General features: G+C 53.9%; 4 protein-coding genes across 10 annotated transcripts in view; 2 read left to right on the plus strand and 2 right to left on the minus strand.

Moving 5' to 3' along the window:
* ESCO2 (establishment of sister chromatid cohesion N-acetyltransferase 2) overlaps nt 1-4,769 on the plus strand; it is a 22,163-nt gene extending 17,394 nt beyond the window's left edge. For both annotated transcript variants that reach the window (XM_065055487.1, XM_065055488.1), the window contains exons 7-11: nt 1,172-1,303; nt 1,552-1,641; nt 2,024-2,167; nt 2,654-2,838; nt 4,175-4,769. In XM_065055487.1, coding sequence (XP_064911559.1) covers nt 1,172-1,303; nt 1,552-1,641; nt 2,024-2,167; nt 2,654-2,838; nt 4,175-4,313 — 690 coding nt within the window. In that variant the 3' untranslated portion in view covers nt 4,314-4,769. The remainder of the gene's footprint in view (nt 1-1,171; nt 1,304-1,551; nt 1,642-2,023; nt 2,168-2,653; nt 2,839-4,174) is intronic.
* LOC135578953 (uncharacterized) overlaps nt 1-23,523 on the plus strand; it is a 91,578-nt gene that overhangs the window by 52,460 nt on the left and 15,595 nt on the right. The window lies entirely within an intron of this gene.
* Nucleotides 4,281-12,551, minus strand: PBK (PDZ binding kinase). 2 transcript variants are annotated; one of them, XM_065055494.1, is made up of 8 exons: nt 12,414-12,551; nt 11,051-11,142; nt 10,640-10,718; nt 8,887-9,029; nt 7,576-7,745; nt 6,917-7,046; nt 5,567-5,743; nt 4,281-5,068 (listed from the first exon to the last, which is right to left on the minus strand). In XM_065055494.1, the coding sequence occupies exons 2-8, from the start codon at nt 11,094-11,096 to the stop codon at nt 4,863-4,865; spliced, it is 951 nt and encodes a 316-aa protein (XP_064911566.1). In that variant the 5' UTR covers nt 11,097-11,142; nt 12,414-12,551; the 3' UTR covers nt 4,281-4,862. The 2 variants fall into 2 exon arrangements, with proteins under 2 accessions (XP_064911566.1, XP_064911567.1); XM_065055495.1 differs by having other exon boundaries at nt 12,152-12,418.
* Nucleotides 13,411-23,523, minus strand: part of SCARA5 (scavenger receptor class A member 5) — a 36,870-nt gene continuing 26,757 nt past the window's right edge. For 2 of the 4 annotated variants that reach the window (XM_021279873.2, XM_065055492.1), the window contains 3 exons: nt 22,675-22,722; nt 17,354-17,548; nt 13,411-13,657 (listed from right to left, as the gene is read on the minus strand). In XM_021279873.2, the coding sequence (XP_021135548.1) occupies nt 13,521-13,657; nt 17,354-17,548; nt 22,675-22,722 (380 nt within the window). In that variant the 3' untranslated portion in view covers nt 13,411-13,520. Of the gene's footprint in view, nt 13,658-17,353; nt 17,552-22,674; nt 22,723-23,523 lie in introns of all 4 variants that reach the window. The other 2 variants (XM_005512743.3, XM_065055491.1) reach the window with 1 other exon arrangement.

Raw genomic sequence — 23,523 nt, forward strand, 5'->3', positions numbered from 1 at the left:
GAGAAGGGACGTGCAGTGAGGAGCAAGGATGTGCAACGGGGACCAGAGATGTGCAATGGGGACCAGGGACATGCAAGGAGGAGTTGGGATGTGCAGTGAGTAGCAGGGACATGCAACAATGAGCAGGGACATGCAGTGAGGAGAAAGGATGTGTGTCGGGGAGCAGGGATGTGCAACAATGAGCAGGGACATGCAGAGAGGAGAAAGGATGTGTGACGGGGAGCAGGGACGTTCAACAGTGACCAGGGACATGCAGTGAGGAGAAAGGATGTGGGATGAGGAGCAGGCATGTGCAACAATGAGCAGGGACATGCAGTGAGGAGAAAGGATGTGGGATGAGGAGCAGGGATGTGCAACAATGAGCAAGGACATGCAACAAGGAGCAGGCATGCACAACCAGGTGCTGAGCCCCAACCAGCTCACTATGAGAACAACCAGCTGCCTCTGGTAGCTCCACGCCAGCCTTCCCACTGCTGCCCTTCAGCGTGGAATACTGATTTAGGAGCAGGAGGAGGCCCAAACGGTGTTACTGAGGCTGGTGTGCCACGGAGCCATCACATGTATGGGTTTCCAGAAAATACACCCTCAGCAATGGGTAATTTGTTTTGTAAACCGTTCATTCTCGCTCGGTGACACGCCGACTCTTTCAAGCCGGTTTCCCGAGGGAGCAGGGCTGGTGTGATCGCTCTTGTCTGCTGATCACTGATGAAAACACTATACGGAACTATACAGAAATTCATCTTTTTAAAAAATTTCTAGTGCGCTTTTGCGTTGTTTCCTCAGTGAGGATGTTGCCGAACTATTTCAGGGCTTGTTCCAAACAGCACGTTAATTGTATATATGTGATAGGACAAGGGGTGATGGTTTGAAACTAAAAGAGGGGAGATTTAGATCAGATATGAGGAAGAAATTCTTCACCGTGGGGGTGGTGAGAGCCTGGCCCGGGTTGCCCAGAGGTGGTGGATGAACCATCCCTGGATAATTTAATGCCATAGAGTTCTGAATATTCTGCAAATAAGCAGCAGCTTGTCCTCCCCTTCACAAATCCAAATGAAAACAAATACTTGAATCTTTGATTCTTGTATCTAGAACCGATTCTTAAGCTCGTTCCTTAAACCAAACGTGGTTTTGAAGAGTTTTGGAGCGCTCAGGTGGTTCTGTTTGCCACCAGGACGCGGGACAGAAGCATTTTGGTGCCGTGGTTTGCAAGTCGTGCGGGATGATCTACACGGCGGCCAGCCCGGAGGACGAGGCGCAGCACATCCAGCACCACGAGCGCTTCCTCGAGGGGCTCAGATACGTGGTAAGGCCAGGACGAGCGGGGGAACCGCGGGTGACATCTGGATGCAGCGGTTGTCACCCGCGGGGGACGTTGAAGTGCAAGTCAAGCAGCTCCAGCCACTCTGTCTTCACCACTTTGAGCATAACTCGGTTTTATTCCTGAAAGCTGAGGTGGTTCAAATTACAGCTTCATGTGCCAGATTTTTCACGGAGTCGCTTTCTCTCATGCTAAACCACTTGTTTGTTTTCCCTCTTTCCCCTCTGTGGCAGGGCTGGAAGAAAGAGCGAGTTGTGGCCGAGTTCTGGGATGGGAAAATTGTCCTGATCCTTCCAAATGACCCGAAATACGCCGTCAAGAAGGTAGAGGCTTGCTGATTTTTGGGGGTGTGTTGTAGCCGAGCTTTGGCTCAGCTCCCAGGACGGATCACGCGTTGGGAGCAGTGCCGGGGCGAGCAGCAGAGCCAAGGGGGCTGTGGGCACCCACCCGACACATCCCCACCTTGCACTGATACTTCGGCTCTTATTTGACCAACATAACCTGATCTTTTCCATCCTGAGGACGGGGGTGAGAAGCAAATGAGCGTAGGGGGTTAAGACACAAGTGAGAGCCCATTCTCCACGCCATTAGGGCCTGATTCGGTGTGAAAACAAGCTTATTTGAGGAAACAGGGCCTCTTTCTGACAGTTTTCACGCCAAAGAATGTGCGTTTTATTTCCTAATGCTCCAGTTTTGTTTGCTTAGGCAGAAGATGTGCGAGAAATTGTAGATAATGAGCTGGGCTTTAAGCAAGTTTCTTTGAGCTGCCCAGCCAAGACGAAAATGTACTTGTTTGTGTCCAACGAGAAGATGATCATCGGGTGCTTAGTGGCTGAGTCAATCAAGCAGGTACGTGGTTTTAATTAGAGGGGGAAATTGCGAATAACTGGGGATGTTTGTGTGTTAGAAATGTGGGATGGGGGGAGATCAAGCTGAGGAAATAAAACCGATTCTCTCCAACTGCCTGAAAGGAGTTGGAGTGAAGGAACAAGCGCCAGGAGCAGACGAAACGGCCTCAAGTTGCGCCAGGGGAGGTTGAGGTTGGATGTGGGAACAATTTCTTCCCCAAAGGGCTGTGGGGCATTGGAACAGGCTGCCCAGGGCAGTGCTGGAGTCACCAGCCCTGCAGGGCTGGACAGACGGACATGAGGTTCTCAGGACATGGGGCAGGTAATGGTTAGACTTGTTGATCTTGAGTGTCTTCTCCGACCACAGTAATTCTATGAAAAAACAACCCCTCCCAAAGGAAAAAAACAACAACAAAGAAATTAAAGCAGAGCTCATGCTGTTATCAGGGCGATAAGGAGCATTTTGACACGTCCTCTCATCCCGCAGGCGTTCCGGGTGCTGTCGGAGGCGGGAGCCGCCGCGTCCCCCGATCCGCACGCCCCGCCGCAGCCCCAGCGCGCCTGGCGCTGCTCCAGCCGGGCCGAGCCCGCGCTCTGCGGCGTCAGCAGGATCTGGGTGTTCGGGCCCCAGCGTGGAAAAGGCATCGCCCGGCGCATGGTGGACGTGGTCAGGTAGGAGCAGGACCCCATCCCGGGTTTGCCCTTCAACAGGGAAAACCACGACCGCAGCAAAAAGTATTTATGGGTACAAACCAGAACGCAGGAAGTTCTGATTAAAGATGAGAAGCAACTTGTTGGGGGTGACTTTGCCTCCCTGGGGGTGAGGTGGGATGTGGTGGGTGGCTCATTGACCTTATTAATGGGGATCAATATGGAAAGGGGGAGTGTCAGGAGGATGGAGCCAGGCTCTTCTGGTGACAACCAGGGACAGGACAAGGGGCAATGGGTGCAAACTGGAACACAGGAGGTTCCACTGCAAGAGGAGAAGCAACTTGTTTGGGGTGAGGGTGGCAGAGCCTGGCCCAGGCTGCCCAGGGGGTTGTGGAGTCTCCTTCTGTGCAGACATTCCAACCCGCCTGGACACCTTCCTGTGTAACCTCATCTGGGTGTTCCTGCTCCATGGGGGGATTGCACTGCATGAGCTTTCCAGGGCCCTCCAACCCCTGACTCTCTGGGATTCTACAAATTTTTCCCTTTCCATCAGCCCCGCTTCACACTGGAAGGATATAAATCAAATATCCTCTGTATATCTAATATTTTCATTTAAAATCTGATACAAGCATAGGCCAAGCTGTTAATTTCTGGCTAGAACCTGAAACACAGCTACACAGACTGGATTTTCCAAGAGAAACTTGTGCTTGTTGGGGAAAAAAATCTTCTATGTTTTATTTTAGTGGATGGGCCCAAAACACTGGAGACTTTTCCAGGCAGGAAATTCTGAGCTTGAAAAGCTCGAACCAAAGTGGAAGAGTTAAAATCTTCCCCTTGTCTGTTGATACAGATTCACTTGAGGGGGAGCTTGATGGTCTGTGGGTCTGTAGTAGCACAGATCTTATATCTGCTCGCTCTGTGTGCATGAAACACAGAGATACGGGTACCTATGTATATATTTGTGTAGAATCACAGTATTCTGAATATTCTCCATGTTCTCCCATGGTTTAGTGTTTAATGTCTTCACCCCACAGGCCATGGGTGCCGTGTTGGGCTCCAAACGGGAACTGCTTCAACATATCGAACTAAAACCCCCAGGTTTCCATGTAAAACTGTATTTTGGGAGTGTTATGCCTCTATTTGCTCTCACATCGTTGTTCTTGCTCATTTTAAAACGCCTCCTGGTTATATCCAAGATGACAAACTGGCACCTCACAACTGTCTTCTCTGGTTTCAAACCAAGTGATGGAAGCAAAACGAGCTCCCTGCAAAGGAGCCTTGGGGGAAAACACCTCGAAAATGTGGTTTAAGCGTCAGATTAAAGTGTTTGCAGCACCCTCGTTTCTCTCTTTTTCAGGAGCACCTTCATGTACGGCTGCTACCTGAGCACCGACGAAATCGCCTTCTCCGACCCCACCCCAGATGGCAAGTTATTCGCAACAAAATACTGCCAGACCCCCAACTTCCTTGTCTATAATTTTATTTATACCAACTGATCTAACGTATCAGTACAAGTTGAGCTTAATAATCTAAAGATCCATGTTGAAATGAACACTTGAGCCTTGCTAGGCGGCTAAAGGCCGTTTTCCTGCTGAGCGCGAGTTCTCCCTGCCCGTGCGAGCGAGCTGGGGCAGAACGGGTCACTTTGTGTACAGAGTTGTCTTACGGGTTAGTGTTAACGGTAGGTTTGTTTCTACTAAAGTTAAATTTTATTGTGAGTAACTTAAAAACTTTAATTAATATAAAGATGCTGTTTCCTCCCCGAGCTCCCTGCAGCGTGCGCTGGGAAAGGCAAAAGACTTAGTCCGAGCTGTTGCTAAATTTATATGCTATGAGATGTCTTAAAACAACAGGATTTTCCCCCAGCGCGTAAGGCCTGGGCCCCCTCATGGTGTTGTGCTGCAGGAGATGCTGTTGGGGGGCTGCCTGCTCAATAAAAGGTGTGAACTGCTGCTCTTTGAGCTTGTTTCTCTATGTACTTCCACTGTTCTCCTAACTGGAGGAGTTCAAGAGGAGAGAGCGGCGATCCCTGAGCTCGAGTGCTGTTAATGCTGGGACACGGTGGCTTCCAGGGCTCCCACGATGCACGCGGCCGACGGGCGTTGCTTGGGCTCCTCGTTGGTGCAGACGGAGAAGAGATCGATCATGCGCTGGTAGGACGGGTCCAGCTCCTCCACGTTGAGAGCAGGACGGGTTCCCAGCGCCGCGTAAAACCCTTCTTCATCAAAGGAGTCCTCGTCAAAAGAGTTATCTGGGTGAGAAGGGGGAAAAGGGGTTGGGGCACGAGGGTGAGGGACCTGGGGGGTTCAGCTGGAGAACAGGAGCTGAGGGGAGACCTTCTGATCTCCGAACTGCCTGAAAGGAGCTTGGAGCCAGGGGGGTCGGGCTCTGCTCCCCAGAAACAAGCGGGCAGTGCTGGGGCTGGTTATGGTCGGACTCAATGATCTTAAAGGTCATTTCCAACCACGATGATTCTGTGACAAATCCCTGGAGCAACTCAAGCCTTCCCCTGTGCTTTGTCAGAGGTGAGCGTGTCACAGCATCCCCACTTTCGCTTCTTCCTAAAAGACTCGGCCGCCTTAAATATTTTGGTGCACCATTTCAAGCACCGCATCGTTTCAGGCTTTTCTGGCTGTGTCATTTTGATGGTATCGACACAGCACCCCCCAGAGCTGCAGCTGCACAAATCGATCCCCCCGAGGGAGGAAAGCGTTTCTAGGAGCAGAAATTGCTCAGCGGAGGAACAAACCTTCATCGTCAGGGTCACAACGCAGGTTGACGTGGGGCACGGAGAGGGTCATCATCTCCCACAGCGTCAGCCCGAAAGCAAAGATGTCGGCCTTGTCGGTGATCACGCCGTCGTCCTGCAGAGCCTCCTTGGGCTTCCAGGGCTCGGTGCCCACGTAGCACAGCTCCGGGTCGCTCACTGGAAGGAAACAACGCAGCTCCGGTGCCCGCTGGGACTGTCAAAGCCACCAAGACACCGTCACAGCGAGATTTTTTGCGGCAAAGTGTCCGAGGTCACGCAGAGCGTGAAGAACCGAAGGCTGGAGCTGCACTCTGGGCTCAGCCCGCTCTAAGCACCCCGTGATGGACAGGGGTGTTACCTGCGTTTTACTCACCTGTGGCCCCTGCCCAGCGCCCCTCACAGGACACATCGCTGTCCCCAGACAAGCCAGGGGACGAAGCCACCCCAACCCCCTCCTCGTGAGGCGCCAAAACCTCCACCCACACTCCCTCTTCTTTACACCAGCCCAAACCACTGTTCAATTTAACACCTCCTTGATCTTAACCAGCCTCAGAGAGCTGAAGATGAAGATGAACGAAGCACCAGCTCCAACTGGATCCCTTTCATCCCTCTCTAACTCCGGGCAGTGCTCCCCAAGGCCAGGTGCTGCATTTCCCCCGCAGATCCCTGAGCTGGGGAAAGATCTCGGCTGCTCAAACTTCTCTCACGTGGCTGATTAAGAAGCGAATTCCAAAATCCCTCCACACTGTTGGGCTTTAATCCTTGGCTGCCACATGGACCCAGCACCATCACCCCTGGTGGGTACGCGTTGTCTCCTCAAGACAAAGAGGCAAAGCCAAACTCCAGGCTGGGTGGAGAGCAATTCTTGCTGTTCAACCAGCCCAAAACCTGATATTTTAACCATGCTCCTCTTCAGGAGATTACACTGGGGCGCTGCCTCCAGCTCTCTCGCTCCTTATAAAAGGGAACAGCTACTAATAAAAATGTAATGGAGCAGCTTGATAAATTACGAGGCTGTCGCAGGCCCAAGCGCTGCGTGAAAAGGCGTTCTTGTGATTAACCCAAACCCCTTCTTGCTGTTGGCAGCCAAGCTGCGACGCCGTTAGGCATCTGCTTCTCGTTTGTAACACGTTTGGCTCGTGCTTCCTTCCAGCCCTGTGAAAGATTCGAGACCCTCAGCGCGAGCATCCCGGCAATTCTGTGTCTGTACGAGCGTGGAGGGCACGAGACGGACGTCAAGGGCTGGAAAATTAACGCTGGACCGCCCAGAGATGCTGCTGCAAACCACCCGTCGGTGCTTCCCTCCCAGGTAGATGCACCGAGGATTCGGGTCCTTCCCCCTCAACCTACCGGTCATGTTCTCATCCAGGGGCAGCGACATTCCCACGTCACAGATCTTGACGGCTTCAAAATCCCCTTTAACGACGACGTTGGAAGATTTGATGTCTCCGTGGAGCAGCTTCTTGTCGTTGTGAAGGTACTGAGGGCAGAGAGAGGCCGTTAGCGCCGACACAGCTACGGCGAGGCGGGAGGAGCCGTCGCATTTGGACAACAAAGCACCAACTTCTTAATATTTAACAGATTTAGCCTTAAAACCTCGAGGATGGGACAACTATCCGTAACGTGTACAAAACACAGGGCAGGTTGTTCCCCCAGCCTAATTTTGGAGGCTTATGGTTGCTTTTTCTAAACCGCCTCTAGCACCGAACACTTGAGTGTGATGCAACAAACGGGTGTTAACAAGCGGCCAAGGACCCGTCTGTTTGATCCCTGGAGCTCCACAGCACCACTGAGGCTGTTTTCTCCCTTTTTCCCCTAACAAGCAGCTCATTGAAGCTTCAGGGCTTGGTTTGACCTAAGTCTGTACAGCACCCCGGTAAAAAAGAGCCCAGCGAGGCTTTATACGAAGCGCCGCAGCATCTGCTCTGCACCTGCCGCCTCACACACCACATTCCGTTATTCCCCAGCGTGCGCGGGTCCAGAGCAGCCCCGGTTAAGGCCGAACGCACCTTCAGCCCCCTCGCCATGCTCAAGGCCACTTTGAAGATGGTGGCAGCCGGGAAAGGGCCCAGCGCGTCCCCGCTTCGCTCTTCGATTAAGTCGTAGAGGGATTTCTCTCCTCCGTACTCCATGGCCAGACACATGCTGCCGTCGTTGGCCTCGGTGAACGCCCGGTAACCTTCCAACAGACATTATTTGTTAGAGTCGATGCGGACATGAGCGTTTCTATGCGTTTTCCAGCCTGATGGAGCACTGGGAGCTGCTACGCAGGTGCTTTCCCAGCTCAGCTTTACACCCCATACCAGGGCAAGGACCTTGACCCTGATTTTTATAGGATGGAGAAGCAGATCGGTGGCACCGACATCCCCCAATACAAAAAGCAGGAGGCACACAGAGGATGAGGTGACATTCAGTAAGTCAAACCGCAGTGTCACAGGGGCCGTCCCGCAAGATTAACACACACACGGACCGGCCCGTCCTTTCTCCTCCAGGTTTTACTCCCGTCCATAAACAATTCTCAGGTGGGGTTAGAAATGGCAAAGCCTTGCGTAACCACATAGCAGAACTCTCACCCTGTAAATGATTTACGGCACCTTTTACAGACAAAAGCACTGAAATGTTCGCAATGTGAAGGGTCAAGACTACCCTGGCTCTTAAATTCCTGCCAGAAGCGACAGATGCCGCTTTAGGGGTACAAACAACGTTCTTTGCACGCAGCCTTTCGAACACAAGTGACCTCAACCAGGCACTTTAAAGCACAAACAACAGGATGAAGTCAAACAAAGCTGCTGTTCCCGCTGGAGAGACTTCAGACAAGAGCAAAGTTAAACACAGACTAAAGCACCTTCTCAAAGTATTCCTATTGTAGAGCCAAGAGCGTGACAGAGCCCGACTGTCACACACAAAGGGGCAGCAGGGGGATCCGGAGCCTTGTTATTGGATCTTCTTATTGTTCTTATTATTGGATCTTCTTATTGTTCTTGTTATTGGATGTGGGGAACAATTTCTTCCCCAAAGGGCTGTGGGGCATTGGAACAGGCTGCCCAGGGCAGTGCTGGAGTCACCAGCCCTGGAGGGGTTAAAAGGCATTTAGACAGGTTCTCAGGGACATGGTTTAATGCCAGGGGTGGGTTATGGTTGGACCCAATGATCTCGAGGGTCTTTTCCAACCAAAATGATTCTATGATTTTATCGCAACCCGGGATGTCTCCAGGGATGGTTCATCCACCACCTCTCCACCCAGCCGGGGCCAGTTTTGAACATCAGCTCCAACAACGTCATTCGCAATTAAAGCAACACGGGCCGTGCTGGAAACTCACCCACGATGTTGGGGTGCTGCAGGTTTTTCAGGACCTTGGCCTCGTCATTCAGCCTCTGCTGGTAGACGCTTTGCTGCTTCGTGTTGCACTGAGGGTTGATCTTCTTCACGGCCCAAGGGGAGCGAGACAAACCGCGGGGAGACCTGCGGGGGAAAACACACACACGACTCAGAACTGCGGGCAGCACCGGGGTTAAAGCACAGATGGGTCACCAAGGAGCCGTTCTGGAGAGCGTCTGACTTGGTTTGGTGGAATTAATAAAGAATAATGCTAAAATAAACTAAGATCTGCTCGTGTGCACATGGTAGAGGTGCATAATAACACACGGTTTGAAACTGAAGGAGAAACATTCAGGCCGGACATGAGGAAGAAACTGTTTGTGCTGAGGGTGGTGAGAGGATGAATAATCACCAAACTTGCTTTTTCTGCCTCAAAATGCCTTGTGGTCAGGAGGAGGCAGGAAGAGCCCAGCCCAAGGATGCGGAGCCTTCCTGGGCAGAGCTGGGGGCCCGAGCTGTGACCCCCTCATGTCGTGCTGGTGCGGGATGTTGACTGGGATGTGACCACGCTGGCCACCAGGAGCTGGGACGCGGCCACAGACCCGTGTCCAGCTCTGGAAGATGCTGTCGCTCTGCGGGCAGATGTTGGTGGCTCTTGCAGAGGTGCCGCCTGTATCTGTCTCACAGCTCTCCATGCAGCGAGCTCCTGGGGTGGAAGCTGAAAGATGTCCTTCTAAAGAGTCCTGTTCCTGCCCTGTGTGAGCTGATGGAGCTGGGACAAGTCTCACAGAATCCCAGAGTGTCAGGGGTTGAAGGGCCCTGGAAAGCTCATCCAGTGCAATCCCCCCATGGAGCAGGAACACCCAGATGAGGTTACACAGGAAGGTGTCCAGGCGGGTTGGAATGTCTGCACAGAAGGAGACTCCACAACCCCCTGGGCAGCCTGGGCCAGGCTCTGCCACCCTCACCCCCAACAAGTTGCTTCTCCTCTTGCAGTGGAACCTCCTGTGTTCCAGTTTGCACCCATTGCCCCTTGTCCTGTCCCTGGTTGTCACCAGAAGAGCCTGGCTCCATCCTCCTGACACTCCCCCTTTCCATCTTGATCCCCAGGAATGAGTCCCCCCTCAGTCTCCTCTTGTCCAGCTCCAGAGCCCCAGCTCCCTCAGCCTTTCCTCCCACGGGAGATGCTCCACTCCCTTCAGCATCTTGGTGGCTGCGCTGGACTCTCTCCAGCAGTTCCCTGTCCTGCTGGAACTGAGGGGCCACAACTGGACACAAGATTCCAGGTGTGGTCTCCCCAGGGCAGAGCAGAGGGGCAGGAGAACCTCTCTGACCTACTGACCACCCCCTTCTAACCCACCCCAGGTACCATTGGCTTCCTGGCCACAAGGGCCCAGTGCTGGCTCATGGTCACCCTGCTGTCCCCAGGACCCCCAGGTCCCTTTCCCCTACACTGCTAAGGCGGGAGATTCAGGCCAGACATGATGCAGAAATTGTTTGTGCTGAGGGTGGTGAGAGCCTGGCCCAGGTTGGCCAGAGAGGTGGTGGATGAACCGTCCCTGGAGACATCCCAGGCCAGGCTGGACGGGGCTCTGAGCACCCTGAGCTGGTGCAGATGTCCCTGCTCATGGCAGGGGGGACTGGGGGAGATTTAACGGTCCCTTCAACCCAAACCATCTGTGATTCAATGATTTCTATGGTTTTGGAGGAAAACCAGCGCCCAGCACCGTTCCCAGCCCCACCTGCACACGCACCTTTTCATCAAGTAGACGTTGACCCCGGTGCCGTATCCCAACTTCTGCATGAAGGGAGAGGCTGGGATGGTGATGGAAACTGGGCCCCCGGTTAAAAAACAGACAACAAAACACCAAAATAAATATAAATATTAAGATATATATATAAGAAACACAACAAAACCAGCCCTACGTGTGACAGATCAAAGCACCACTCAACAGTTGGACTCGCCCATCAGAAAGGTCTTTCCCAAGCGAACCGATTCCATGAGTATTGATGCTCTGGTTATAAATGGTGATTGTTTGGATGCTTGAAAAGCTCCTTTTCGCCCCATATCTCAGCAACCCCCCCCCAGGCTCCTTGGCTGGATGGTTTTACCCCTTAAACACGTTTGGTCCCGGTGACCCCCGCGTTTGGGGTGACGGACTCACCGCGTTTGTCCCTCTGGGCCGGGTTGGGGGACCTGAAGGTTTCCATGGTGGTGGAGCAGAGGGAGCCGGGGTCACCCGCAGCCTATGGGGCCCTATGGGCAGCACGGCGGGACGATAAATACCACAAAATCAAGAAAACACCGAAAAACTGAACCAAGAACAGCAGGAAACCCCCAAACCCCCCCAAAAAACCAAAACCAAACCGTGAAAAACAACAACCGAGAAAATACCCCAAGAAAACAACGTGAAAAAGCAGCCAAATGAAACAGAGAAAATAATTCAACAGGAAAAGGGGTTCGAAAGGAAAAAAATATTAGAAATAAATCAAGAAGTTAAAATAATTTTAAAAAATTAAAGTAATAAAGAAGTGAAAAGTGAAAGTGGGGCAGGAAAAGTGAAAGTGGGGCAGGAAAAGTGAAAGTGGGGCAGGAAAAGTGAAAGTGGGGCAGGAAAAGTGAAAGCGGGAAGAAACCAAAAACTAAAACAATAAAATTAAATAAAAATTTAAAATTAAAAATAATAGGAAAAAGTAATAATGAAATAAAAATCAAATGGGAGGCTAAGAAGTCAATTAAATACGGGGTCAAATTAAAAGGTAAAAATAAGAGGTAAAATTGATTTAAAAGCCAAAAAAGGAAGAAAAATCTAATAAAATAAAATATAAAATAATAAAAAATAAAATAAATAAAATAATAAAAGAGCAAATAATATAAAAACGTTAAAAAGGAAATAATAAAAAAGACAAAAATGAAGATAAATTAAAATGCAAATTAAAAAAACAAAAATGCAAATAATAAAATCATTAAAAGGCAAATAATAAAATCGCATAAAAATGCAAACAAGAACATCAAAAAATAAATCAAATATAATGAAATAAATCAAACATCAGTAAATGAGTAAAATAAAAACGTAAAGTAAAAAAATAGAACAAAAGCTCAAAAAAACAGAGAAAATGAAACATCAAATAAACAAACTGAAACAGCAAATATAGTAAAACAAAAAATAAATAAATTAAATCATAAAACAAATACATAAAATGAAACATCAACTAAATAAGTGAAATAAATCGAATTAAAACAACAATAACAACAACAAACACACCCAACAAATCCCATACGAAGATCAACCCAACCCGTGCCCGGCACCCAGGCGCCCGTTGGGCTCCGCAGGGGCAGCAACGTCCCGTCCCGTCCCGTCCCGTCCCGTCCCGTCCCGTCCCGTCCCGTCCCGTCCCGTCCCGTCCCGTCCCGTCCCGTCCCGTCCCGTCCCGTCCCGTCCCCCGTGTCCCCCGCCCTGTCCCCCGGACGGCTCTGGGGTCTCTGGGGTTCCCGTGTTCCCCGTGTCCCCGTCCCGTGGCCGTTACCGGTCGCCGCCGCTTGAATCCCGCGCGCGGGAAATCGGAACCAACCCGCGCCCCGCTACGGCGATCCCGCGCAGCCAAACGAGGCGGAACGAGGAGGGGCGGGGCCGGCCCAGGGGGCGGGGCCAGCCCAAAGGGGAGTGATCAGCATACGGGGGCGGGGGCAGTCCAGGGGGCGGGGGCAGTGCAGGGGACGGGGGCAGTCCAGGGGGCGGGGGCAGTCCAGGGGGCAGGGACAGTCCAGGGGGCGGGGTCAGCCCGAGGGGCGGGGCCTACGGGGCTGGGCGGGACTTGGGGTGGGTCTGGGGGTGGGTCTGAGGGTGTCCCCAGGCTCTGAGAGGGGGTTTGGGGGCGTTAAAGGACCCCCAAATGCTTTTGGAGGGTCCCCTGGGTGTTCCCAAGGATTTGGGGGCACCTGAGGGAGGTCAACGGGGCTCTGGAGGGTTCACACGTGTCACCAAGACTTCGGGGGAGCCCTAAGGGATCCCCAAGGCTTTTAGGGGGGGGCTGCATAGGTTCCCTAGGCCCTTGGAGGGGAGGTCTCTATGGGGTCTCCAAACCGTTGAGGGGGTCTCTATAGGTTCCCTAAGCCCTTGGCGGGGGGTCTCTATGGGGTCCCCAAGCCCTTGGAGGGGTCTCTATAGGGTCCCCAAGCCCTTGGGGAGGGTCTCCATGGCATTGCCACCCCCTTGTGGGGCTCGCTCTTGAGCCTCCAGACCATGAGGAGGGTGTCTCTGGGGTTCAGCAGCGTCCCCAAGCCCTTGGGAGGTTTCCAAGGCATTTTGGGGGGTCTCTGGGGGGAATCCTCAAGCCCTCATGGGGTGTCTCGTTGGGTGGGTTTGGGGAGCTTAGACACCCCAGGGTGCTCCGTACCCCCCACGCAGGGGCTTCCTGAACCAGGGCCAACCCACACCCAGGCTGTGTATTTATGCCCCCCCAGGACCCCCCAAATCCCCATCGCTCTTTGCCCCCCCCAACACGGCTGCACCAGCGCGGTAGAGAATATTAAAAAAGCATTTATTTCTCTAAGAATCAAACCACTTTGGGAAGCTCGGGTGAGACTGGCGGGGACGGAGCGAACCCCCCGGGCAGATTTGGGGTCCCGTCCCCTCACAGCGCCAGGCACTTGACGCCGGCGTCCTCGGCGTGCCCGCAGTTGGTCCTGCCCCAGCCGGAGAAGCTGCAGTGCTGGAGACTCTGCTCCGTGCCCGTGCACGAGACGTCGTCCATCCAGATCCTGCCGGTGCCTGCGGAACGGGGACACGCTGGGGACACCGGCAGCCAAACTGGAACCAGTATGGGCACTGGTACCAGTATGGGCACTGCGGTGGGCACCAGTACCAGTATGGGCACTGGTACCAGTATGGGCACTGAGGTGGGCACTGGTACCGGTATGGGCACCGGTAACGGTATGGGCACTGGGATGGGAACCGGTACCAGTATGGGCCCTGCGGTGGGCACTGGTACCAGTATGGGCACTGGTACCAGTATGGGCACTGCGGTGGGCATGGTACCAGTATGGGCACCGGGGTGGGCACCGTTACCAGTATGGGCACTGGTACCAGTATGGGCACTGGGATGGGCACTGGTACCGGTATGGGCACTGGTACCAGTATGGGCACCGGGGTGGGCACCGTTACCAGTATGGGCACTGGTACCAGCATGGGCACCGGGGTGGGCACCGTTACCAGTATGGGCACTGGTACCAGTATGGGCACTGGGATGGGCACTGGTACCGGTATGGGCACTAGTACCAGTATGGGCACTGGGATGGGCACTGGTACCAGTATGGGCACTGGGATGGGCACCAGTACCAGTATGGGCACTGGTACCAGTATGGGCACTGGGATGGGCACTGGTACCGGTATGGGCACTGGTACCGGTATGGGCACTGGTACCAGTATGGGCACTGGGATGGGCACTGGTACCAGTATGGGCACTGGGGTGGGCACCGGTACCGGTATGGGCACTGGTACCAGTATGGGCACTGGTACCAGTATGGGCACTGGTGTCCCAGCGCGTCCCCCGTGACCAAGGGAACACGCGTCACGGGGACAAAGCGAAACTCATTCAAGGCCTTGAACAAAAGGCATCGCCCCTTATGAAAATCCCCCCGGTCATTATTGCATCCACCCCTCTTTCTGCTAACGTGTATTAAGTTCATTTTATACATATATATTATTTTCATGTATAATACAGAACATATATACTACATAATATGTAACACATTATGTGGTATATATTATGTATGATATGTATGAAATGTAACATGTTACATAGTATATATTATATATTATGTATAATATGTAACATATTATGTAGTATACATTACATATTATGTATGACGTATGAAATGTAACATATTATGTAGTATATATTATATATGATATTATGTACTATAAAGTGTATATTTATGTAGTATAAAGTGTATTAACTTTATACATATGTTATTTTTATATATATATAATATGTAACATATAACTTATATACTACATAACATGTTACATTTCATACATATCATACATAATATATTATGTGTATATATAACATATAAATATATATATGTTTTATATATATAATATATTCTTATATATATAAAATATATATAAAAATAACATATATGTATAAAATAAAGTGGGTCACTTCTATGCAAGGTCACTATTCACAATTAGGTGGGATGTCCATCAAGGGACCCACTGGGACCAAGACTAATGAATATCTTCATCAGTGACACAGTGGGATGGAGAGCACCCGCAGCAAGTTCACAGTGCCACCAAGCTGAGTGGTGCAGGGGACACACCTGAGGGACGGGATCCACCCAGAGGGATCTGGACAAGCTGGAGCAGTGGGGCCATGTGAACATCATGAGGTTCAACAAGGCCAAGGGCAAGGTCCTGCACCTGGGTGGGGGCAAGTCCGGTGTCGGTCCAGGCTGGGGATGCAGGGATGGGGAGCAGCCCCAGGAGAAGGACTTGGGGTGCTGGGCTGAGACTGGACATGAGTCAATAACAACGATGCTTTTAAACTAAAACAGGGGAGATTCAGGCTGGACATGATGCAGAAACTGTTTGTGCTGAGGGTGGTGAGAGCCTGGCCCAGGTTGGCCAGAGAGGTGGTAGATGAACCATCCCTGAAGACATCCCAGGCCAGGCTGGACGGGGCTCTGAGCAACCTGAGCTGGTGCAGATGTCCCTGCTCATGGTAGGGGAACTGGGGGAGATTTAATGGTCCCTTCAACCCAAACCATTCAATGATTCCACAGCCAAGAGGTTGTACCAGCTTCAGGGGTAACAGAGGACCAGGCTGGGAGATGGTGGAAGAAACCCAGGAAAGGGCAACCAGGCACTGGTGGAAGGTGTCCCAGGGCTGGGGTGAAGGACACCAACTCCTGGAGGCATCCAGCCCTGCTCGCAGAGAATGTCACAGAATCCCAGAATGTCAGGGGTTGAAGGGCCCTGGAAAGCTCATGCAGTGCAATCCCCCCATGGAGCAGGAACACCCAGATGAGGTTACACAGGAAGGTGTCCAGGCGGGTTGGAATGTCTGCACAGAAGGAGACTCCACAACCTCCCTGGGCAGCCTGGGCCAGGCTCTGCCACCCTCACCCCCAACAAGTTGCTTCTCCTCTTGCAGTGGAACCTCCTGTGTTCCAGTTTGCACCCATTGCCCCTTGTCCTGTCCCTGGTTGTCACCAGAAGAGCCTGGCTCCATCCTCCTGACACTCCCCCTTTCCATCTTGATCCCCAGGAATGAGTCCCCCCTCAGTCTCCTCTTGTCCAGCTCCAGAGCCCCAGCTCCCTCAGCCTTTCTGACCACCCGACACGTTCCTGTCCAGATGATGGCCATGGTGGGTACCTGCTTTTGGGACCCATCATCTCCTCGGCAGCCCCAAGCAGCTGAGGAGAAAACAACCCAAGGAGCTCAAGAGCCCAAGTGCACAGGGAGCTGCTCTGAACAGGATCACAGAATCATTTTGTTTGGAAGAGACACTCAAGATCATCAATTCCACCCCACCCCAACGGTTTGGGGCCAAAGGCCGCCCCTCCGCCCGCCAAAGTGTTCCTGACAGTTCCCCTCTGTTTTTAAAAGCTTTTCCTTTTTTTCTTTTTCTTTTGTTATTCTAAAAAGAAAATAGATCTCAAAAATCACATCCGGCTGGAAAACCCGAAGCGTTCATTCAAAAACAACAAGCCTAGGGATGGTCCCGCAGCGCTGAGTCAGCACGGGGACGGGACGGGCCACCTGGGCCAGCGCCAGCGGTGGCCTCGCACGCGGCCCCGTGAGCCAGCGCCAAAATATTTGGCTGGATGTGCTGAATAAACTGGTGCTGAACCGGAATGGAGCTTCTGGGCCCTCAGTTCAGGAAGGACAGGGAACTGCTGGAGAGAGTCCAGCGCAGCCACCAAGATGCTGAAGGGAGTGGAGCATCTCCCGTGTGAGGAAAGGCTGAGGGAGCTGGGGCTCTGGAGCTGGACAAGAGGACACTGAGGGGGGACTCATTGCTGGGGATCAAGATGGAAAGGGGGAGTGTCAGGAGGATGGAGCCAGGCTCTTCTGGTGACAACCAGTGACAGGACAAGGGGCAATGGGTGCAAACTGGAACACAGGAGGTTCCACTGGAAGAGGAGAAGCAACTTGTTGGGGTGAGGGTGGCAGAGCCTGGCCCAGGCTGCCCAGGGAGGTTGTGGAGTCTCCTTCTGTGCAGACATTCCAACCCGCCTGGACACCTTCCTGTGTAACCTCATCTGGGTGTTCCTGCTCCATGGGGGGATTGCACTGCATGAGCTTTCCAGGGCCCTTCAACCCCTGACATTCTGGGATTCTGTGACTCTGGGGCCACCACAGTCCTTGTCGGGGACACGCTGGATGCCTCCAGGCTCATTTCTGGGTTGATTTTTGGGTGTTGATGGTGGATGAGGTGGGGCAGGGGTGCAGGGTCCTACCTTGGCCGAAGCGGGCCATGCGGTACACCTCCTCGGCGCCTCGGAAGCCCAGCATCCGGCACACCACGTCCCCGTCCTTCTTGTCCCAGCCGTCGTCGCACACCGTGCCCCAGCGCCGGTCGTAGAAAACCTCCACCCGTCCCTCGTGGGAGCTGGAGCCGTTCACCAGCCGGACCGTCCCCTCCTCGGCGGTGGCTGCTGGGGACACAGAACAAAGTCAGAGGGATCGCGGTGGCATCTCTGAGTCCTGCTCTTGCCCACCTCCGTGCCCTCAGCTGAAGAAAGTACAGGGTGATGCACCTCCAGGAGACCTGAGGACATCCCACCACCACCATGTACCGTGCTGGAAGGGACCCAGGGTTGTCACAGAACCCCAGGATGTCAGGGGTTGAAGGGACCTGGAAAACTCATCCAGTGCAATCCCCCCATGGAGCAGGAACACCCAGATGAGGTTACACAGGAAGGTGTCCAGGCGGGTTGGAATGTCTGCACAGAAGGAGACTCCACAACCTCCCTGGGCAGCCTGGGCCAGGCTCTGCCACACTCACCCCAACAAGTTGCTTCTCCTCTTGCAGTGGAACCTCCTGTGTTCCAGTTTGCACCCATTGCCCCATGTCCCTATTTTACTGGGGGAGGATGAGCCTTGCAGTGGTCACGCCAAGATGGGAAACCTGCTCACAGCCTAGAACTGCTGCAGGGAGGGCAGGGACCAGCAAAACCCAGTCCCAAAGCCACCAAGGTGAGACCAAAGGGATACAGCTCAGGCTGGTGATGAGGAGGGAGATCTGAGCAACCAGGCGGGAGGAGGACGATGCCAACACAACCGGGGCACAAAGCATTTCCAAAAGGGACTAGAAAGGGAATCTCAAGTGATTGGGAGGCACGGGGCAACGAAGATGCTGAAGGGAGTGGGGCATCTCCCGTGGGAGGAAAGGCTGAGGGAGCTGGGGCTCTGGAGCTGGACAAGAGGAGACTGAGGGGGGACTCATTCCTGGGGATCAAGATGGAAAGGGGGAGTGTCAGGAGGATGGAGCCAGGCTCTTCTGGTGACAACCAGGGACAGGACAGGGGGCAATGGGTGCAAACTGGAACACAGGAGGTTCCACTGCAAGAGGAGAAGCAACTTGTTGGGGGTGAGGGTGGCAGAGCCTGGCCCAGGCTGCCCAGGGGGTTGTGGAGTCTCCTTCTGTGCAGACATTCCAACCCGCCTGGACACCTTCCTGTGTAACCTCATCTGGGTGTTCCTGCTCCATGGGGGGATTGCACTGGATGAGCTTTCCAGGGCCCCTCAACCCCTGACATTCTAGGATTCTGTGTTTCCAGCCTGGAGAACAAGGACCAAGTCCATGCTGCCCAGTTGGACCCTGACTTGGTGCTTGTGGGGAAGCTCCAATGGGTCCAAAAGCCGAACTGGGGTGGTGGGATACAATGTGTGCTCCCCCCCCATCATCACCCTGTCACCAGGCGGGACCAGCGTGGTCACCCAGGGAGAAGCACTGGGGGTGCTGGTTTATCTGCCAGGGCAATGACCGAGGAGCTCAGCACCAAACCCAACCCACAGCTGTTCTTCCTTCCACCCCCAGCCAAGGAAACCCAGAAAAGGAACACGCCACAAATCCCGTTATTTGGGATGGAAAAGGGGTCAAATGGAGAAAATCGCTGTCGGGCAGCTGGGCTCCGTGAGTCACCACAGGCTGGGACGGCGGCCACGGGTGGAGCTGGGCCCCCCCAGCCAAGGTTGGATTGCAGCTGCTCAGAGATTTGTATTTAAAGAGGTTTTCTCAAAGCCAGGGTGTTGGTTTGTTTTCTTTTCTTTCCCCTATCAAAACACGCGTTCCCGTTGGAAATGCTCACTGACATCACTTCTCGAATGAGAAGATAACTGGGGTTGGATTGCTGCATGAAGCAGCGGTTCCAGGCACAGCGAAGTCTCCTCCTGACGCCCATCAGCTCATCCTCCATGCCCAAGGCTGGTCCCCAGTGGAAATGGGGTTGGGGGGTTGCATTCTGCTTCCATCTCACCAAAACCACCACAACCACCACCAACGGTCCAGCAGTGCAAACAGGAACAAAACCTCCTGATCTGCTGTGATTTTGCCCACGCATGGACCACGGCAGCTTCTCAAGGGGTGAAACCAAGGGTCTCCACGCCAAGAGGTGACCATTGCAGAGGGAGCTGCAAAGAGCCGGAAACATCTGACATTGGTCCCGCTTCTGCTTTAACCTCGTGGTGGTGGGATATCACAGAATTACAGAATCATTTTGGTTGCAAAAGACTTTTAAGATCAAGTCCAACCATTCCCCAGCCCTGGCACTGCCCCATGTCCTGAGAACCTCGTGTCTGTCTGCCCAGCCCTCCAGGGCTGGTGACTCCAGCACTGCCATGGGCAGCCTGTTCCAATGTCCCACAGCCCTTTGGGGAAGAAATTGTTCCCAAGATCCTATCTAATGTCCATCTAGCTCTGTGTCCAAAGCCACCCACACTCCCTGGTGCCAGGAGAGCAGGCAGGTGACCGACAACCCAGGTCCCATTCCATATCTCCAACCCAAACCAGTTGCTCACCCAACATCCTCATTCCTCCCCATGAGTCCATCCTTGTCCCGTCTCTTCACTAGATGCTCATCACCACATCCCCAAGGAGGAGAAGAGATGTGGAATGAGGGCAGAGATCCAAGCTCTACCAGCATGTTCCCATTAATCAGCAGGGTGAGGGCTGCTAATTAACTCTCAGAGCTCAGCCCTTCCGCTTAGCCTCTAACGAGCATTGCTTAGAGGGCTCGTAAAAGCTCATAAACCCCAGAAGTCTCCTCACAAACCAGTATCAGCTGCCCATAACAGCCCTGCAGACCAGCCCAGATAGCCCCAGCTGATCCCAGCCCAGATAGTCCCAACCCAGCTGATGCCAGCCCAGATAGTCCCAACCCAGCTGATCCCAGCCTAGCTGATCCCAGCCCAGATAGTCCCAACCCAGCTGATCCCAGCCTAGCTGATCCCAGCTCAGATAGTCCCAACCCAGCTGATCCCAGCCTAGCTGATCCCAGCTCAGATAGTCCCAACCCAGCTGATCCCAGCCCAGCCTGGGGCTGTTTTGAGCCCACAGCCCCTGGAGACCCTTCAAAAGCTGCAGTGGGGGCTGCACTCGTGTCCTGTCCCCCGGGAGCCGGTGGAGCCACCAGGAGCTGCTCGGGGACCAAAGCGGGTTGTCCACATCCTTGTGCTGCAGAAGCTTTGCCCAAGATCAGGGTCTCCGACCGCAGCCCTGCCTGCAGCATCTCCCGGCCCCGTCCTGCTCCAACATACCCACTAAACCCCCCAAACCGCCGTTTCTTCCTCATCCTGGGCGTGTGCGTTTGGTTTTTGCTGCAGCAAATCCTCCCAAACCCCTCGGCCTCCTCCCTGCCCGGCCCCCAAAATCCAGCAAAACACACAAGGAAAGGCTGAAGAGGAGAAATGACTCCCAGTGGCTGAGAAAATGGGGCCTGATGCTTTGCAGCTGGGTTGAGATATTGTCTTTCCCCCCATGATGGAGACCATCTGCCCCCGTTCCCTGGACCCCCACCTCCCTCTCCTGCTGCCCCCGCTCTGCTCCCTTCGGATTGTGACTCTGGATGCAAACATCAAGTTTCCAGGTGGTGGATGTGGGGTACGTCTATCCCAGGAAACTAAATCGTGATATTCCCCATCATTTGGACTTTGCAGATAGGAACTGGTCGTGTTCGCCCACCAAGAGCGGCTGGAGGGGACGGGGGTGCTGGGTCCTTCTTGGGGTGCAGGTGCGTCCCACCGCAGGGCCCCCTGCTCCCCTTATGGCCCCACCACGTCCTTGCTTGTGCCTGGCACCCTTTGGGTGTCATGGTGACTGGTGACGGGGACCTGGAGACCTTGTGTGGGCACCTGAGGCAGGTGAGATGTCCCTGGGGTGGTGGGAGGGAAGTCCCCAAGGAGGAATGACTCTGGAGAGGCAGAAGGGATGTCCCTGGGGTGGCAGAAGGGATGTCCTCAGGGAGGTAGGAGGGATGTCCCCAGGGAGGGATGTCCCCAAGGAGTGACGTCCCCATGAAGGGATGTCCTCGAGGATGCAGAAGGAATGTCCCCAAGGGAGGATGACCCTGGAGAGGCAGGAGGGATGTCCCCAAGAAGGGATGTCCTTGAGGAGGCAGGAGGGATGTCCCTGGGGTGGCAGAAGGGATGTTCCCAAGAAGAGACACCCTGGACAGGCAGGAGGGTTGTCCCCAGAAGGGATGTCCAAAGCTTGGAGGAAACCATCAGCATCTCCAGGGGTCTCAGGGACAAGGTACCTGCCCAGCACAGCCATAAGGGTGGGCAGCATCCAGCCCTGGGCTTGTTCCCTGGCATTTCTTTGTTCTCTGAACTGGAGGTTGGAGCTGGGGGGGTCGGGCTCTGCTCCCCAGGAACAAGCGCCAGGAGCAGAGGAAACGGCCTCAAGTTGCGCCAGGGGAGGTTGAGGTTGGATGTGGGGAACAATTTCTTCCCCAAAGGGCTGTGGGGCATTGGAACAGGCTGCCCAGGGCAGTGCTGGAGTCACCATCCCTGGAGGCTTGGACAGACGGACATGAGGTTCTCAGGACACAGGGCAGTGCCAGGGGTGGGTTATTGTTGAACTCGATGATCTTAAAGGTCTTTCCTAACCAAAATGATTCTATGATTGAGCTTGACCCTCTTTATCTCCTGGAAAACACGGGGAGCAGAACACCCCAGTTGGCTTTGGGCATCTGTGTGGGCACCTGAGGCAGGAGAGATGTCCTGGGGTGGTGGGAGGGATGTCCCCAAGGAGGTAGGAGAGATGTCCCCAGGGAAGAATGACTCTGGAGAGGCAGGAGGGATGTCCCCATAGAGGCAGAAGGGATGTTCCTGGGGTGGCAGAACGGATGTCCTCAGGGAGGCAGGAGGGATGTCCCCAGGGAGGGATGTCCCCAAGGAGTGACGTCCCCATGAAGGGATGTCCTCGAGGAGGCAGAAGGAATGTCCCCAAGGAGGGATGACCCCAGGCTGGCAGGAGGGTCAGCCCCACCATTCCGGTTGGGGGCTCCGCACACCTGGGGCTGCAGAACAAGGTGCTTCCCCCTGCTTGGCTCTGCCTTAACGTCACCACCACCTTCCTTGAGCATCCTTGGTCGGACATCCCTCCCACCTCTTGGTTGCACCGGTTCCTTCTTGCCCAAGGAGAAAAAGCCAAGCTCAGGGCTCAGCAGCCTCGTCCAGCAGCTTTCCCGCCCGATTTGCAGGAGCCATTGCCCCACATAACACCACCAAAACCATACCCAAAGCACTGGGGAGATGACCGTGATCAAGCGCTTACCTGTGCTACCACCTCGGTCCCCCTTCTCTCCCTTCAGGCCACGGTCACCTGGGAAAAGAAAGCCGTAAATCTTGTTAAAAATCAGCTTTTTCCCAGATATCCTGCTCTGAGGTATCAGCAGCTCTTGGAAGGCTTGATCAGGTTGGGGAAACTGAGGCACAAAGCAGCAAATGACTTGCCATCCCCTCTCCTGACCCCCCCAGACATTCTGCTTGGCAATGGGACCTTCTCACCCCTCCAGCTTCTCCTGGATGATGCTTTGAAAAGCAAAACCAACCTGGCCCTGGGAAAACACGGCTTTGTGCGGGTTTATCCTGCGCGGCACCAGCGGCTCCCCAGGCTCCGGGGTTTGAGCTTCAAAGTGGTTCCTCACCCCTGTATCTGCAGGGGGGACCCTGCCCTGGGCACCCCTTGGTTTGGACTCTACAATACCCTCGGTTTGGGGTGCAGGGAAAGGATGGAGAACACCCTGAAAGTCCTCCTGGGGTGCACGTCCCGCAGGAGATGGAGGATGGAGGGGCTGGTGGTCCCTCAAACCATCACATCCGCTCTGCCCCGCTCCATCCCAACAACGGAGCGGGAATAAAGGAAAGCAAAGCCTGAGTCTGGGGTTAAATAAACCCCAAATTTGGGGCTAAAAAGGCCTCGTTTTGCAGAGGTCAAGGGCAGGGATGTGCTTTCCTGCAGCCCCGGCGGAGCATCGACCCTCCTGCACCCAGCGGGTCCCTCCGCACGAGCAGACCTGCTGAACCCAAAGCAGCGATGCCGAGGGGCTCGGAGCAGCTGGGTAAACAGGCTGCCTCCGAAAACACGCCTGCTTCCAGGGAAAAATAATGAGCTCACTAATTA

Source organism: Columba livia, chromosome 3, assembly GCF_036013475.1.
Source record: "Columba livia isolate bColLiv1 breed racing homer chromosome 3, bColLiv1.pat.W.v2, whole genome shotgun sequence".
Taxonomy (NCBI): Eukaryota; Metazoa; Chordata; class Aves; order Columbiformes; family Columbidae; genus Columba; species Columba livia.

Excerpts from the sequence above, each read along its gene's own strand:
- PBK (XM_065055494.1), bottom strand. The coding sequence starts at position 11,096 with ATGGAAACCTTCAGGTCCCCCAACCCGGCCCAGAGGGACAAACGCG. Across the intron at positions 10,719-11,050 it reads GGCCCAGAGGGACAAACGCG|TTTCCATCACCATCCCAGCC; the intron begins GTGAGTCCGTCA and ends CCGGGGGCCCAG. Across the intron at positions 5,744-6,916 it reads CCTGGATGAGAACATGACCG|TGAGCGACCCGGAGCTGTGC; the intron begins GTAGGTTGAGGG and ends GTTTCCTTCCAG.